The sequence below is a fragment of the Gouania willdenowi genome, chromosome 20, assembly GCF_900634775.1.
Source record: "Gouania willdenowi chromosome 20, fGouWil2.1, whole genome shotgun sequence".
NCBI lineage: Eukaryota > Metazoa > Chordata > Actinopteri > Blenniiformes > Gobiesocidae > Gouania > Gouania willdenowi.
Window position 1 is genome coordinate 17,876,790 of NC_041063.1, and position 15,284 is coordinate 17,892,073.

General features: G+C 35.9%; 2 protein-coding genes across 2 annotated transcripts; one reads left to right on the forward strand and one right to left on the reverse strand.

Moving 5' to 3' along the window:
• Positions 1 to 1,337: 1,337 nt before the first annotated feature.
• cops5 (COP9 signalosome subunit 5) lies at positions 1,338 to 9,751 on the reverse strand. Its single transcript, XM_028434399.1, has 8 exons — positions 9,433 to 9,751; positions 9,055 to 9,289; positions 6,801 to 6,929; positions 5,726 to 5,791; positions 4,787 to 4,872; positions 3,592 to 3,703; positions 2,802 to 2,950; positions 1,338 to 1,587 (listed from the first exon to the last, which is right to left on the reverse strand). Exons 1-8 carry the CDS (start codon positions 9,570 to 9,572, stop codon positions 1,500 to 1,502), a joined length of 1,005 nt encoding a protein of 334 aa, XP_028290200.1. The 5' UTR covers positions 9,573 to 9,751; the 3' UTR covers positions 1,338 to 1,499.
• Positions 9,752 to 12,324: 2,573 nt separating this feature from the next.
• Positions 12,325 to 14,857, forward strand: LOC114454562 (carboxypeptidase Y-like). Its single transcript, XM_028435111.1, has 9 exons — positions 12,325 to 12,435; positions 12,737 to 12,812; positions 12,903 to 13,490; positions 13,809 to 13,875; positions 13,977 to 14,046; positions 14,121 to 14,268; positions 14,353 to 14,451; positions 14,534 to 14,595; positions 14,693 to 14,857. Exons 1-9 carry the CDS (start codon positions 12,397 to 12,399, stop codon positions 14,855 to 14,857), a joined length of 1,314 nt encoding a protein of 437 aa, XP_028290912.1. The 5' UTR covers positions 12,325 to 12,396.
• Positions 14,858 to 15,284: the final 427 nt, after the last annotated feature.

Sequence of the window (15,284 nt, forward strand, 5' to 3'; positions counted from 1 at the left end):
TAAATATATTTTTTAATTAATTTACAATATGAAGTCTATAAATACAGAATTTTCTGCACTTAAATATCTTCATGTTTTTATTTTTGGTTATGATAGAAGATGCTGTTTGCAGTGTTAATTGTTAAGCATCATAATTGTGTCTTCCTCTAAACCGAGTACATGACTGTAGTTACTAATGTACGTAGGCCTACTTATTGTAAAATGTGTGACAACGTACCTTAAAATTTTCAAGTTACTTTAAAACCTTACTTGCAATTATTTTATTTTTATTAGTGTAAACAGAACAATTTGTGTGTATCTACCTTGTCAGCACGATGGCTTGTTTATTTCAGTGTCCGGTGATTGGTTAATCTGTAATACATGACTCAGCTCTAAGATGAAAAAGGGGCTACATTTCTACAGTTAATATATTATAGCTCAAAGCCAAACTAAACATGTCTCAGTCTGCCTAGATTTACATAATCAGTTTTATCAGCACATTTGTCTTATATCAATCATTCCTGGTGCTGATGTGTGCATATTATCACACTAAATTACTGCCAAATAATTTGTGAAAAAACATTTTTATCTGCTTCAATCAATTCAAATTTACATAAATATTATTATTCAAGGTTTAAGCGTGCATGCAAATGTACATCTGGTAATACCTAACATATTCATTTTGTTTTAGTGGCGCAAAGTTCAGGCATTAATGGAGAAAAACATTTTACACATGCATATTTTACATACTTTCTTATCCAAATCCAGTTTCCATGAATTAAATTACAGGCGTAAAAACACCCTCTATTTTCAGTGGTAGAAAATCATTGTCGTAATGCTTGTAAAAGAGCATTCTCACGAGAAAAAGAAAAAAAAAAAGGCCAGGCACCCGTAAATGTCCCACTGGGATTTTCCCCTCTGCAATACATGACACCAAAAATATACACTAAGCCATTACAATACCTGAAAAAAAAAGGACATGACACAAACCAAGTGTAACTGTGCAGTGGTTAAAAAAAGGCTGGTTTCAGTGAGTGTCTGCTTCGATGGAGAGCAGACACGTTCTGTGAATGGACTCTAGTGTGTGTCGCTTCTGTTTCTGTGCTTCATCACTGCCACGGCACAAACTGAGGAGCCGGCCGCTCGTCCACAGTTTGTCCCACAGCGAGCACAGAGAACGGGGCGTGAATCCACCGAGAGGTCTCACACATGGTCGTCGGCTCCCGCTGAGCCTAAACAGAGGCTTTAGTTTGTTGTTCCATTATGTAACGCTGCACTGCGACAGGTTACACTTGGATGACTGACGGCTGAATCAGGGTGTTGGAAAAACATTTAAAAATGAAAAAGTTCACGTCTGATTTACGCTTTTTAAACAATTGTTTTTATTTTACATTGGTTTTGAATGTACTAAAAATAATGACTAGGAGAAATGTCACTAATGATACACCATAAACCAACAAGTGTTAAACATGCACAGCAAAATACATCCAGATGAAATGTGAACTAGATTTAGTTCAGCATTAGTTGGAGGTGTTGATCTGATTGAAGAGTTTGTCCTTAATGACTTGAGACATCAGTCCATGAATCGCCTCTATGGTCGTCTTACAGCTAAAAATAAGAAAGAGAAGAAGAAAAGAATAGATTAAAGAAACACATTATAAGATTTCAAGACCAGAAAATTAAGACTGCATGCAAAAAAGATCAGATGACTTCAAAAGCAATAAATAGGGAGTGTGTTCGATCAATATTCTTTAATTATTTCTGATTAAAACACAAATATTTGCTTTAGTTTGGTTTGGTTACAAGTTTGGCCTAAAAGCTTCTAAATAAAAGAAAATAGAATTGGGCTCGGCAAAAAAAAAAAAAAAAAGATTTAATCGATTTATCAAATTTGTACATGAAACGATTTTCATTTTGCAAATTTGAGATGAAAAAATCAAATAAAATAATTTGTCTTTTTTTCCCCCCAACAGTTTTTTTGGACTTTTTTGCGATCTGTCCTTGTGGGTTACCGTAGCGCGATGTGAGCCAGCCCCCTTTGTTTACATTGTTTACCTTTTGAATAAGCTATATGTGTCACAGGCATGTTCAGTTTTTTTATTCGCACTATGCTGAGATGCTAAGGGAAGAGTTTATTATTTTTGTAATTGTAATGTTACAGTATATGTTATAAAATATGTAATTATCTGATTTCTTAATCAGAAAATTGAAGCTACTGTGAAGTTGCTGTCACACTTTTGCTTAAATCTGGGTTAAAGCTTGAAATTGTTGAATGACAGATCCTCATTTACTTTTTATTTTGGGATTGTTCTATACATTTTAACTCTTGAGGACAATCACAGCAATAAAGTTGCACTTTTGACAATATATCTGATGTCTGCAGTCCTTAAGTGCATTAAAAAAAAAGGCAAAATCACCCAGCCCTACAATGACATTAAATATGAGCTTTTATCAGAGGTAGAAAAAGACAATAACTACTAAAAAATAAATATATTCTGCACGTTTCTGTCCTACTTTAACTCAGTATTAATACAAAAAAGCCACAAACACTCAAGATGGCATCCCCTTAACTCTTTAATAGTAAATTAGGATGATATTTAAAAGGCAATAAAAAAAATTATAATTTAGAAGCTTTTAGACCAAACTTGTAAAAACAGTGGAAAGTCACTAACAGTCCTTTTTCTAAAAGTAAAAACATATTTTTCTCCCTATTTTCACAATTGAAGAACATTTTTTTGTTTGGCATTTTAAAAATATATAATACAAATTCTAAAATTGGACTAAAGGTGGATTATTATCCATAATACAAAGATGTTTATCACCTGTCTCGTGTTGCTTTGGCCAGTTTATCCTCAGACTTGCGGTCATGTGTGTCCAAGCCAAGCATGAAGCAGCCTCGTCCCAGCTGAGCCTCCGACTGCTCCAGCTTCTCGGACAAGTCGAACACCTGGCCAGTGGTGTAGTCCGAGTTCTGACCGGCCAACAAAAAAAAAAAAAAAAACATACACATATTCATGCCTAATTTGCCAACAAAACAAAACAGATTCTCCAACAAATGTGTCTGCTGACGGCCACAAACCCTGTGCGCCGTGGCGACTGAAAAGAAGTCGGTGAAAGGTTTGCTTAAGGTGAGGCCGTTGTTTATAGTAGAAGGAGTAATTAAAACACAATGACACGAGGGGGCCCCTGACTACGGGGACAGTGTAACAAACTGACAAAGCCTGTCACCTACAGAGCAGCTCCTGCTTGACATGTAGTCAATTTATCTTCATCCAGAATGCCAGAGTGCAAACTGTTTGGATAAGCCTGATGCCTCTTCAGCCTGTGAAGTCAAGCTCGAGGACGGAGTGACTGCAGCCACAATAGGAACTCACAAGAGGAGCTTTGGTCTGACTGAAGTCCATTTAAAGTCCAACACTAATACGCGTCGTCAGAAAATCTCACATGCTGCCTATTAGCAACGTCAACAAACAAGGACGCCTGCTTATTAGGCTGCAATAAATCACAACATCACAAACTAGTGCCAACACGTCGCATATGAGTTATTGAGTCATAATCAAGCATAAATCAAACCAATAGTGGACAGTTTGCCTTTTGAGTTCTCATACGTACCGTGAGGAGACTCGAGGAACTCAAGGTATTCACCCAATATTTATTCCAAAGCAGTTCCAGGAGCTTTCTATCAAGGGACGACTTAAAGTAGGTGACCTCCAAGGCATAATACCTATTAAAAAAATAAAATAATAAAAGACATTTATTCAACCAACAGCAGGGAATAAACTACTACTCAGAAATTGAACACATTTGGTCTGAATAGGGCTGGGCGATATATCGATATTCAAGATACTGTATATCAAGTTTTCTATTTTGGTGATATAGCAAATTACAATATTGCCTATATCGATGTATATATTTTTATAGCTGGTTTTGTTTTAAAATACTTGTTTTAGGAGTTATTGCTTTTGCTACGTCTCAGAAGTTGAACAGCATGAAAAGCTCAGTTTGATGGATTGCTGAGTGTGTTCTGACCACATTACAGAACTCACTCACACATGCTGTCCCTTATAGCAGTGTTTATCAAATGGTGGTATGTGTACCCCTAGGGTACGTGATGGCACTACAGGGGATACTTGAGAGAGAGAGAGAGAGAGAGAGATAGTGGAAAATTAACAAATAAAGAGTCAGTCCAACAGATGAAAACTATAGAAATAAATCTATTCAGGAGCCACTAAATCAGTGTTTTTTCAATCTTGGGGTCAGGACCCCATGTGGGGTAACCTGGGGTTTAAATGGGGTCGCCTGAAATTTCTGAAAAATTAAAATAGATTTTTAGATAAATCTAGTTAGACTAAAATGTATTTAAAAAAATCTGAGCTCAAACATGATCAAACACTAATTCTAAAATTTAATAAAAGTATAGGAACCACTGCACTAAACACTGTTTATTTCCACTTATTTATCAAATGAGATTCTTTCAAATGTGTGTTATCCATAGTTCATTAAGTCATTATGCTCTATAGATGTTTTTAAATAGTTTTCTATAAGCTATAAAGTCGGTACTTGAGCCAAAAACCACTGACTTATAAAATAAAAAGCCAAAAGTGGCACATTTTGTCCAACTGTTTGTTTATAAATGAGCGTGTGTGACATTCTGCATCAGCAAATTTAACCCAGAATTGTCTTTCTGGTTAGACTTTTTGAGTTAAAAATATTGCAATATATAACAAATATCGCTATTTTTGAGAAAAAAAATATTGGTATGTGTTTTGGTCGATATTGCCCAGCCCTAGGTTTGAACAGCACTCACTGTTTGCAGTGTACACCAAAGTCTTCGATCTTGTTCAGAGGGATCGTCTGATACTCGGACGGTCCCTCATCAGGAGGTTTGTAACCCTGTCAATCAAAATGTCAACAATCAAAAAAATAGGCTTCAAATAGTTGAGTCTCCAATCGGTGGCAAAAATTGTACTGAAAAGCATCATAACAAAATAAATAAATGAAAGTGAACTCGTAGAAACAAATAAAGCTCCACTGCTGATTTGCTTTTGTTTTTTCTCATTATTTTTCTTTCTGGAGACAGAGGAAGAATGCTGTTGTGTGTAGTCTACAGCAGGGCCACAAAAATGTGTTTGTTTGATCAGAGGGCCACATGATCAACATTCATGTCAGCATTCAGAATACTGAGCGATCTGAGCATTAACACAGGAAAGAACGAAGCGTTTTTATAGTAATTGTGTGTGTTTGTTGTCTTGCTCATTGTGAGGCATTTAGTGCATTTCTGTAGTCCTTTTGTGAATTTTTCCTGTAAAATACATGTTTTTTTGGAGTCATGTCGTGTATTTGTGCTTCATTTAGCATTTTTTAGAGTACTTTTTATGTATTTCTGTTGTCGTTTTGCTTGTTTGAGTACTATGAGTTATTTTTTGTGTGTTTTTCTTGTCTTTTTGTGTACTTTTGTTGTCATTTTCTGTGATATTATATATTTTCTGAGTAATTTTGTGTATTATTATTGTTGATTTGTTCATTTTTATTGTAGTTTTGCGTAGTATTTTCTGTTTTTCTCTTGTATTTTACAGTATTTTCCTGCAATGTTGTAGTTCTTTGTATTTTTTTTTAGGTATTCATGCTTTTGTTGAGTGTATTTTTCTGTCATTTTGTACGTTTACTTTGGGGGCCGCATAAAATTAGACAGAGGGTCGCATATGGCCTCCAGTTGCCTATGTCTGGTCTACAGTCTACACTTTACCTTTGGGTACGTTCGGAAGGCTCCGAGGTTGACTTTTCCTGCAGAAATGGTCCGAGTCGGGTCGATCTGAAGAAAGCAAGATACAGTAGAACAGGAAAAACAAAGTCGGAGGTCAGACAAAGCTCAGGGGAGCGCTTGGTTTAGGTCGCCAGGAGCCGTCTACTGTGGCTGTCAGTGTGCTGAAAGAATACACCTCATTATACGGCGCCCCTGGCATTGCAAGCATGGCTACACCGAATCAAGTGTAAATGGCTTTTATGTTGCAATAGCAAAATATTCATCAGAATCACAAGGACATCATCAACCCATATGTCAATAATTACACCCCCGCCCCCACACCTCCATCTCAGTTACACTCAAAGTAATGACTACAAAAAAGAAAAAAAAGAAAAGAAAAACAATTATTAACTCACATGTAACCAGAGTTGGGGTCAATTACATTTTTCAGTTACAATTAGATTATAAATTAACCATATTCAATTAAAATCTAATTAAGTTTGCAGTGACCATCATTTTTTCTGATTCCAATGAAGATTTTAATTATTATTTTTCTCCAAAAGTCAATTACAATTATTTTCTCAATTACAATTTTACCAACTTTTATTTATATAGCGCTTAAAAACAGTCGACATGGGACCAAAGTGCTTATCTAGTGATCTCATGTGGTATCTGTAGTATGTATTTTGTTGGTGTGACGTGTGTGCTCATCATTTATAGGCCTGTTGTGATGATTGTATGTACTTTTGTGTTTCTATGTTATAGTTTTAGCATCTTTACATTTACATTTTCGTGCATTGATTTATAATATGTTCATGTAGAAGCAGAAATAAGGACAAGCAATGGAATTTAGCAATAGCTATAAACTTTTTGTACAAAACATCAGTACAGTATTGTTGCTCTTTGTATCGTCCCTATTATTAAATATATGTAATATAAATATAATATAAATTAACTAACCGCTAACTCTTCTAACCCTTACTACCTGTATGGGTGAAAATTACAATTATAATTGACCCCAACTCTGCAAGGAAGAGTTTGGGAAAGAAAAAGAAAAAAGAAGTAAAGGCGGCCGTACCACAACAGCCACAAACGGCTCCTGAAACTGCTGGTTCAGCATCTGAGTGCTGACATCGATCCCCGAGAGCCAGCACCCGTAGCCTGGGTGGCTGTGGTACCATCCGATGGCGTTTTCCAGCCGCCCGACCTGAAGATTCACAGGGAACATGGGAAAGAGAAGCCAGATACGAAGTGATCAATCTATGAAAACACCAGAATTCCTTAATATCGGATTTAATGTTACAGAAAGATTAGGTTCTTCTGGAGTGTTTTTTTTTTAAATGTGGAGTTTAAAGTCAACAAACACATTCTGACAGATTTTTGAAGACGGAAGAAAATCAATTATTTATTAAAAAATAATCCAGAAACAGAACAAAATAATCCAAAGGTGAAATAAGATGAAAAGATGTGGTTAACACGGCCAGACTTGATCATGGCTTAATATTTAAAAAATATGACTGGTTTTTAAAGTGTGAAGTATGACTACTCATTACAATCAAGCTCCTCAGTTATATTACGAGTTACATTTTTGTTTTTTGCCTTAATGTGAAGGTGCAGTTTACTACAAAATTAAGTTTCATTTGAATTGTTTGGTCTAAACTACTGCTGCCTAAATCACAAGTAAAAACATAGGAACAAATGGATTTTAATTCTTTATTTTTTTAAACTAAAGATATTAGGTTTAATAGTTTCATGTTATGAAACTGAATAAATAAAAAGGCATGCAAAACACATCCCACCAATTTTGTTAGTTTATTTCATTCAATAACAAGTGCTTTTAAGAGATGTTTTAAAAATAGTTTTGTTGTGATTCAAATTGTGCAAAATAGTGTATCTAACTGTACTAACTGGTGATCTGCACAGAATGAATCCTTTTGTATATTTTAAACTGAAACTGATACAAGCAACTCCACTCAAGATAAAGTTGGCATATCTGATTAAAAGTGCACAAATAAATGACTATTTTATTTTAACACATTGCAGCACTATCAGTTAAGACGTAGGACATTCTTTAGAAATTATTTGTTCTCCCTAATGTTAATTCTGACATCTATTTTGCGGTTTGTTCAGGTTTTGGTAACTAAAAATACTGTAGTTGGGTTTTATTTTCAATCGATTTATCAAATTGTTTACCAAACTAAATGTGTAAAGGATTTGGTATGAACACTAACTTGGAACATCCAGGGTTAGCCAGTGTAGCTCAGTGGTTCCCAACCCTTTTTTTTGACCCTGTTCTGATATCACAAATTTGCATAACTATTTTTGATGAGATGCACTAGTTCAGGGTTTTCATTCTGCATTTAATTTGAACTACATTTATATTTGATAAAGTGAAGGTATAGAACACAGTTGTTGAAGAGTATGTGCGTTTTAATTTGAAAAAGAATAACCATTTAAAAATAATGATAATCCAAAAATATACTGTCATTTGAATGAGTCATTTTTTATTTTCTTGATCAATTATGAAACATTTCACATGGTTGCCACACATTTTTTTCCACAATGATTTTTCAAACCTTTTCCAAAATATTTTATAAAATTTCCATGACTTAGTTCTGACGTTTTTTTTTTTGCGTATGCAATTCCTGGTTTTTCAGCGTATGCAAGCTGAAGGGATCTTACCTACGCACAGTTTCATAAATGAGGCGGAGAGTGAGTTTGCACTTTCACTTCGAGATAACGCTGAACACTTAAACATTCAAATAAAATGGGCTATATTTCCAAAACGAGTTAAAAAAATTCCATTAATTTTCAAGGCTGGAAAATCAGTTTATCAAATTCCATAACTTTTCCAGGAATTTGGTGACGGTGGGGACCCTGATTTCAGGCAATCCCAAACTGGTTCAGTGTAAAAGCACCATTAATTACAGTAAAATCTATAAAAATAATAATAGGCAGTGGCTATCAGTACGTAATACGTGTCAATAGACCGGCAAGTCTATCCTTACGCAGCGCCCCTCATTGGCCAGTTTTGGTCACGTGATAGGTCCACCACGTGACTTAAAGTTCCGTCAGTTTTATTTTAGCTCATATTTATTTTTAGCTCCACTGCTAGCTAACCCTTTTATTTTGGCCCTAACTCAGGAAATACCCTAAAATGTTTATTTTTTTCATATATGTATTTTTAAAGGTGGAATTTGCTGTGTTAAATATGTTCAAATGAAAAAAAGTATATATGTCAAAAGTGGGATACGCATTACGTACGAGGAGACACTTCCATAATAATAATAATAATAATTAGTAATATTTTTATGTAGAATCCAGTGTCCCACCTGTTTGGCATTTTCAATATAAGCTGCCATGTATTCGTAGGCTGCAGCCTGGGCGTTGACCCGGGTCTCTGTGCCCTCCACAGGCAAAGCAAAGCTGTCCATGATGATCATAGTTTCACCATCAACCTTCCCCAGCATGAGGCCCATCACCTCCAGGTTACCACCAGACCTGGCATGCATCACCATCTTCAGCAGGGCCAGTGCAGAGAGTTTGCAGTACTTGAAGTAATGGTGGCTGTAAATAAAACACACGTCACACGAATATACGAAGATAATGTTCGCTTAAAGGCGAAGTATTTACTGTCACAGCCTTAAATAGACAATAATGAGTTGCCTCCCACCCCACAAACACTGTACACCGGGGAGTTTTGAACCTACTCCTTTGTCCACGGTTTCGCAGCGAGGATCTCTTGTTGTTGCTTTTTGTCATATTTGTAAATTTCATCCACGCTCTGGACTTCCTGCATGCTATTAGTCAGCTCCCATGTTTTCTGAGCGGTACTGCTACCAGCCATCATCAATTATTAAATGCTAAAAAATAAAATTAAAATAAACCGACAACAAAAGCAAGGAAACGGTCCTTGAACGCCAAGAAATGTCTAATTATTACCAGAACGCTTTTAAATTCTGTCACAGCCCGAACTAAATTACAACTGCCCGATCCTTTCAACGCATGCGCGAATCGCGTCTACATCCGCTTTGCCCAGGAAGCCATGACAGTGGACGATACCAACACTGTCCATGATGTGGGGGAACCACTTTCTTTAATTATAGTTTTGTTTTATTCACGTTTACCTCTATATTATGATGATTAAACTAATTACATTCAAACGACAATAGGTATAATTCTGCATTCAAAACAAGCATGTCAGCTTTAAGATATGTTACAATACACCACTGGATAAACCCTATGGTTCACTCCAGGCAAACGGCAGTTGCCGTTGAGATGCACTGCCACCTAGTGGATGTTTTGAGTGACGCCGACCACTCAGTCAACACATTATCATGTTTTTTTTTTTACAGAAAGAACTTTGTCGCATTTCACGAATCAGCAGCATATTAATCTAATTACACTAAAATACAAAAATTCAGTGATTTATTATTTTACTTTTAAATAAGGCTAATGAAAAAGTCCTCGAAACAGCACCAGGATTTTGATGACACTGACGCTGCATTCAAGGCAACTCTGAACTCTGCGTTTGATCAGGTAAAAGGTCAGAGAAATTGCAATAAATGCAATAATGTTTGTGTGATTAAGCTATAATTAATCTAACAAAGTATGGCGACATTATAGCATATCTCAGCAAGAGGACATGCAAAGTGATTCACTTCACAGACTAAAAAAAAAAAAAAAAAAAAAAAACACGACACATGACTCGAGTAAAAAACATTTTAAACTAATTTAAAAATAATAAAAACAGCTCATTCAAAATCAAAAGAAAGCAATGTAAATAATGCCTACATTACTATGTTCAGTAACTGTTGCTGCATTTGGGCTGCACGCCTTCACTGCAAAACATGTGTTCCTCACTGCAATTTGGTATATAAGATATATATGTAAAAAAAATCAATACTTAGCACAAGCATTTTGAAAATCGATTGTGCAAAAAATTATCGCGATATATTGCCGTATCGAGATATTGTCACACTCCTAATTTTGTGTATTGTGTCTTGTCGTAAAAGCTGAGCTGCAGGAAAGTTTTGCTAAGGAGTAAGGCATGTGATGTCAAATTATAAATATTAATATATATATTATAAAATCCCTTGCAGGTAATGACTTAGTTTGTTTTTGTCAAAAGAAAAAAATGACTTTTTAAAAAATATATAAAAAAACAGTAATATTTATTGAATTATGTTGATCAATATGTAATAAATGCAGCTTAAACATGGAAAATAACAAACTAGAAAAAGACAATTGATCAAGACTTGAAAGTAATGTTTACTGATAAATAAAAAAACAAAAAAATGGGTATACAAAAATATTATTCTACTCGTGCAAACATTGCAAAACGTCCCTGAAGGTATTAATGCACCTTAACTACAACTTTTAAATAGTTGTACAACTTCCATTTACAGTTCATGTTTTCTTGATTAAAGCCTGCGGTAATGGTCAACGTGAGGTAATGCTTTGAAAAACGCACACAATCACTCTCTAGGCCATATTTGTCAAACTCAAGGCCCAGGGACCAGATCTGGCCCTTTAGAGCATCCAATGTGGCCCACAGTAGAAAGTAAAAAATGACAGAAAACATGAATCATTGTGTACATTACCAACTTTTTAATTTGTAGAAATCTTAAATACACAAATTCAATGAAATTTCACAATAATTGCAAGGCTCACAAATTGATGATCTCAAATTGTTAAAAAAAACTCAACCTTTTTTCAAAAGCCTAGCATTTTTCCTGAAATTATTCCACCACATTTCTATGAATTAATTAAAAAAAAAAAAAAGGCCACAAAATCAAGGAAATTTAAAGTGAATATCTTGTTGGGACTGATATCTGACACTTATTGTTTGGATATTGTCTGTATTAGATATATTATTTTATTCATACCTGGAAGTGCAAACTAAGGCACATTAAATATAAAAAATACTAGTTTTCTTGCCTAAATCCTGTGGCCCAATTGAGATAAAACTGGTCTCAATTTGACCCCTGAACTAAAATAAGTTGAGACAAAGTTTGATCAGAAACCACAGGATCTCAACTTAATTTACTATTTTTAAAATCTCACCATACATTTTGACCAACAGATGTCCCCATTGAGCGTTGTGTGTCCGTGTGAGTTTCTACTGTGACACGGTTGTGTAGCATCATTTAAAGGTGTGTTTATGTCTTGTTTTGTGCAGTAGTTGATGTTAGTTTGTCTTGTAACACTCAAAATTCATTGTTCTTATCTTTAATGAACTGAAAGCAGTGTTTGCCATGTAAAATGTTTTTCCCCCGTATTTTTGAAGCCAATAGTTTGCATTATAAATGTATCAAACACTACTCTACGCCTTGATAGTTTTATTGTTGTCTTTATTATACTAAATAATTAGTTATTGTAACATAAGTGCAACGTCCGAGTTATAGGGGCTCTAACATGCTGTTGTAGACGAGGAACACACGACTTATGCTACAACACTTCCGGACACAACCCGATGCATACCGATGACGTCACTTACATACACGGCGCATCTTAACAGCACAGCACCAATTCGAAGTGTGACGTCAGCCACACTTCTAATTGGAACACACATAGGAACGTAATTTTTAGATTCGCCATAAATTCTGCTTTGAAAAATCTACAGGATCAAACCCTCTAAGCATTGTGCACCTTTGTGCTTTCAAATTAACCAAATGTATTCTCAAAGAACCCAGAAACAAGCAAGAACAAAGGTAATATGAAATGAAGTGAATTAATATGTGTCGGGGTTGTTATACTAAAATTGGATATGTTTTAATTTAGTTTTTCCGATTTTTATTTATTTATTTCAATTTCCTTATTTATTTATTTTTTTGTTTATTTATTTATTTATTTTCAGTCCCTAAAACAAGGCTTTACACAGCAAAGAAAAAGAAAAATTATACATAATGACTGAAAGGGTTTAGGCTGAAGTAAATTTCTTATTGATGCCTTACCCAATGAGCACATTTCCAAAATACACAGAACCAATTTTATTCTAAATACTTTTCACAGTTAGGAGCTGGTGTGAGTAACGTAAAAATGCCGCGTGCTTCAGCAAGACTGAGATCTGCTCTCCATCCTGACAGAGGTAATGTGTAATCTCATCATCTGATAGTAAACACGGGGTTTACTTTTTGCTACAAGCTTCCTGTTTGTGTTTTGCATTCTACTGGTTTAGGTTCAGGATCCAAGCTGGGAACAATGGATCCTGTAGTTTGTCCTCTTTGCTGCACTCCACTTCATGCATCTCATCCTTTATATGGGACTGCAGCATTGGCACCTCCTCCTCATCATTATGGGACTGCAGCATATGCACCTCCTCCTCATCATTATGGGACTGCAGAATATGCACCTCCTCCTCATCATTATGGGACTGCAGCATATGCACCTCCTCCTCATCATGATGGTACTGCAGCATTGGCACCTCCTCCTCATCATTATGGGACTGCAGCATATGCACCTCCTCCTCATCATGATGGGACTGCAGCATTGGCACCTCCTCCTCATCATTATGAGACTGCAGCATATTTACCTCCTCCTCATCATTATGGGACTGCAGCATATGCACCTCCTCCTCATCATTATGGGACTGCAGCATATGCACCTCCTTCTCATAATTATGGGACTGCAGCATATGCACCTCCTCATCATGATGGGACTCCAGAATATGCTCCACCTCCTCCTCATATAGGGATTCAAGTTCATCCACTTAATCCTACAGATGGGGCCAGTTATTCATTGGAGCCAACTCTTCCTGACAATCAAGGTAAATAAAGTATTACAACTATTATTATGAAAACACAGATAAATCTTTAAAATGAAATCTTAAGAATATTTTTTAAACGAACTACATAAATTATTTTCACTCACACACTCATTGTGATGAGTATTCTGCAGACTTTTGTTACCTTTGTTCTCACCATCTTTGCATTAATTAGGTGATGGCATTCATTAATTGTTACTGGGTGTAAATTAGATGAATTCACATTAAAGCAGTTTATATTCATTTATTAAAATGCTACAAAGGAAATGTGAAATGTAGGTGATGTATTATTGAACATCATTTTTTTTTTTGTTTAATCAGATTCTCTGTGTAGAGAGAATTCTCATTCTGGAAGGCCAATTGGCCAAAGATCATCTGCAGCTATTGAGTGAGTGTTCTCCGCATCTTGATGTCATCATACAGTGGTTTTATGACGTGTATCAAAAAGCTACCAATGTAAATCTTTATGTGATCACTTCCAACTTCCAGACTCTGTGCTGAGAATTCCAGGCAGCAGAGAGAAAGCAAACAGAGCCACTGGGAGGCTCTAAGACAGCAGGTGAATCCAGAATACATGCCATCATATAAAAGGCTACATGGTTTTGTAAACGAACCTGTCTCACTGTATTACAGATCGAAGAGAGAGAAAAGCTCAAAAAAATGGAGAAAAGAGAGGAGGAGCGTCGTAATGCTAAAATAGAAGCTGAGATGATGGCCTACAATCCCTGGGGAAGGGGTGGAGGAGGTGCAGCGGTTACAGACAAACAAGGCAACCTCCATAGTAAGTTGATGAGCTAAAGGTAGATGTGAAAAATCATCACTAGCCAGTTTTGTTATGGAGATTAAGACCTTTCGTTGCCTTTAGGTGACTTGAGACAAATGCGCAAAGTGAACGAGGAATGGAGCTTAAATCCTCGGTGTCCCAGAGCCGGAGCTCAGGTTCCTTTTTCCCGTCCTCAGTCAGGTAGTATTTTCTTTTTGAATTTTCCAAATACACTTTGCATTGGCAAGGTTTGTTTATATCTTTTATCTTTTGGGATTTGCAGCTCTCACTGGTGAGCGTTGCTCAGAACAAGTGAACAAGCACAACCAGGAACTGAAGCAGCAAGTAAGCATGCAAACAGTCTCGACAAATACTCAAACCTAACCTGGTTTCATCTACTCAGACTGACTGGAGATTTAATTATTGTTAATGTTCTTTTTAGATAGAGGAACGTCGTAGAAGGAAGGCTGAGGAGAAAGAGCGTGAGATGAGGGAGGAGATAGCACTGGATAAAAAGATAGAGAAGGAGAGGGCTCTGCTTCTGAAGATGTACGAGGAAGAACAAAAGCAGCTCAAGATGAAGATCCTTAAAAAAGGAACGTATTAAATAAATGTTTAGCACAACTGTGGTTTAACATCATACAGATGTCTTTTGACATTTATTTTTCTTTCCAGTTATCCAACACTGTAAAAACATACAAACATTTCAGACACAAACATTCACCAAAAGGTGTCTTTTATCAGACAGATTCCAAAATATGTTCATCAAGCTAGATTCAGTCATTAAATGGGTCCAACAAGCAAACTTGGAACAACAATGTATTAATTGTTCACAAAGCACTTTTAACAAATAATGGCAACAAATATGAATGAGTGAAACGTAAGTCACGATTTACGTGTACTCTCACAAACTATACAGAATAGGTATATTTTAGGCCATATTGTTTCCCTCTGCTGCAATATTGGCATTTCTTTGCATCTGAATCAGCACACCGCAGCCTCGCCATCCTTTGTATCCACGAGATACTGGCGGC

Excerpts from the sequence above, each read along its gene's own strand:
- cops5 (XM_028434399.1), bottom strand. The coding sequence starts at position 9,572 with ATGATGGCTGGTAGCAGTACCGCTCAGAAAACATGGGAGCTGACTAAT. Across the intron at positions 5,792-6,800 it reads AGCCGTTTGTGGCTGTTGTG|ATCGACCCGACTCGGACCAT; the intron begins GTACGGCCGCCT and ends TGCTTTCTTCAG. Across the intron at positions 1,588-2,801 it reads GCCAAAGCAACACGAGACAG|CTGTAAGACGACCATAGAGG; the intron begins GTGATAAACATC and ends TCTTATTTTTAG.
- LOC114454562 (XM_028435111.1), top strand. The coding sequence starts at position 12,397 with ATGTATTCTCAAAGAACCCAGAAACAAGCAAGAACAAAG. Across the intron at positions 12,813-12,902 it reads TGCTCTCCATCCTGACAGAG|GTTCAGGATCCAAGCTGGGA; the intron begins GTAATGTGTAAT and ends CTACTGGTTTAG. Across the intron at positions 13,491-13,808 it reads AACTCTTCCTGACAATCAAG|ATTCTCTGTGTAGAGAGAAT; the intron begins GTAAATAAAGTA and ends TTGTTTAATCAG.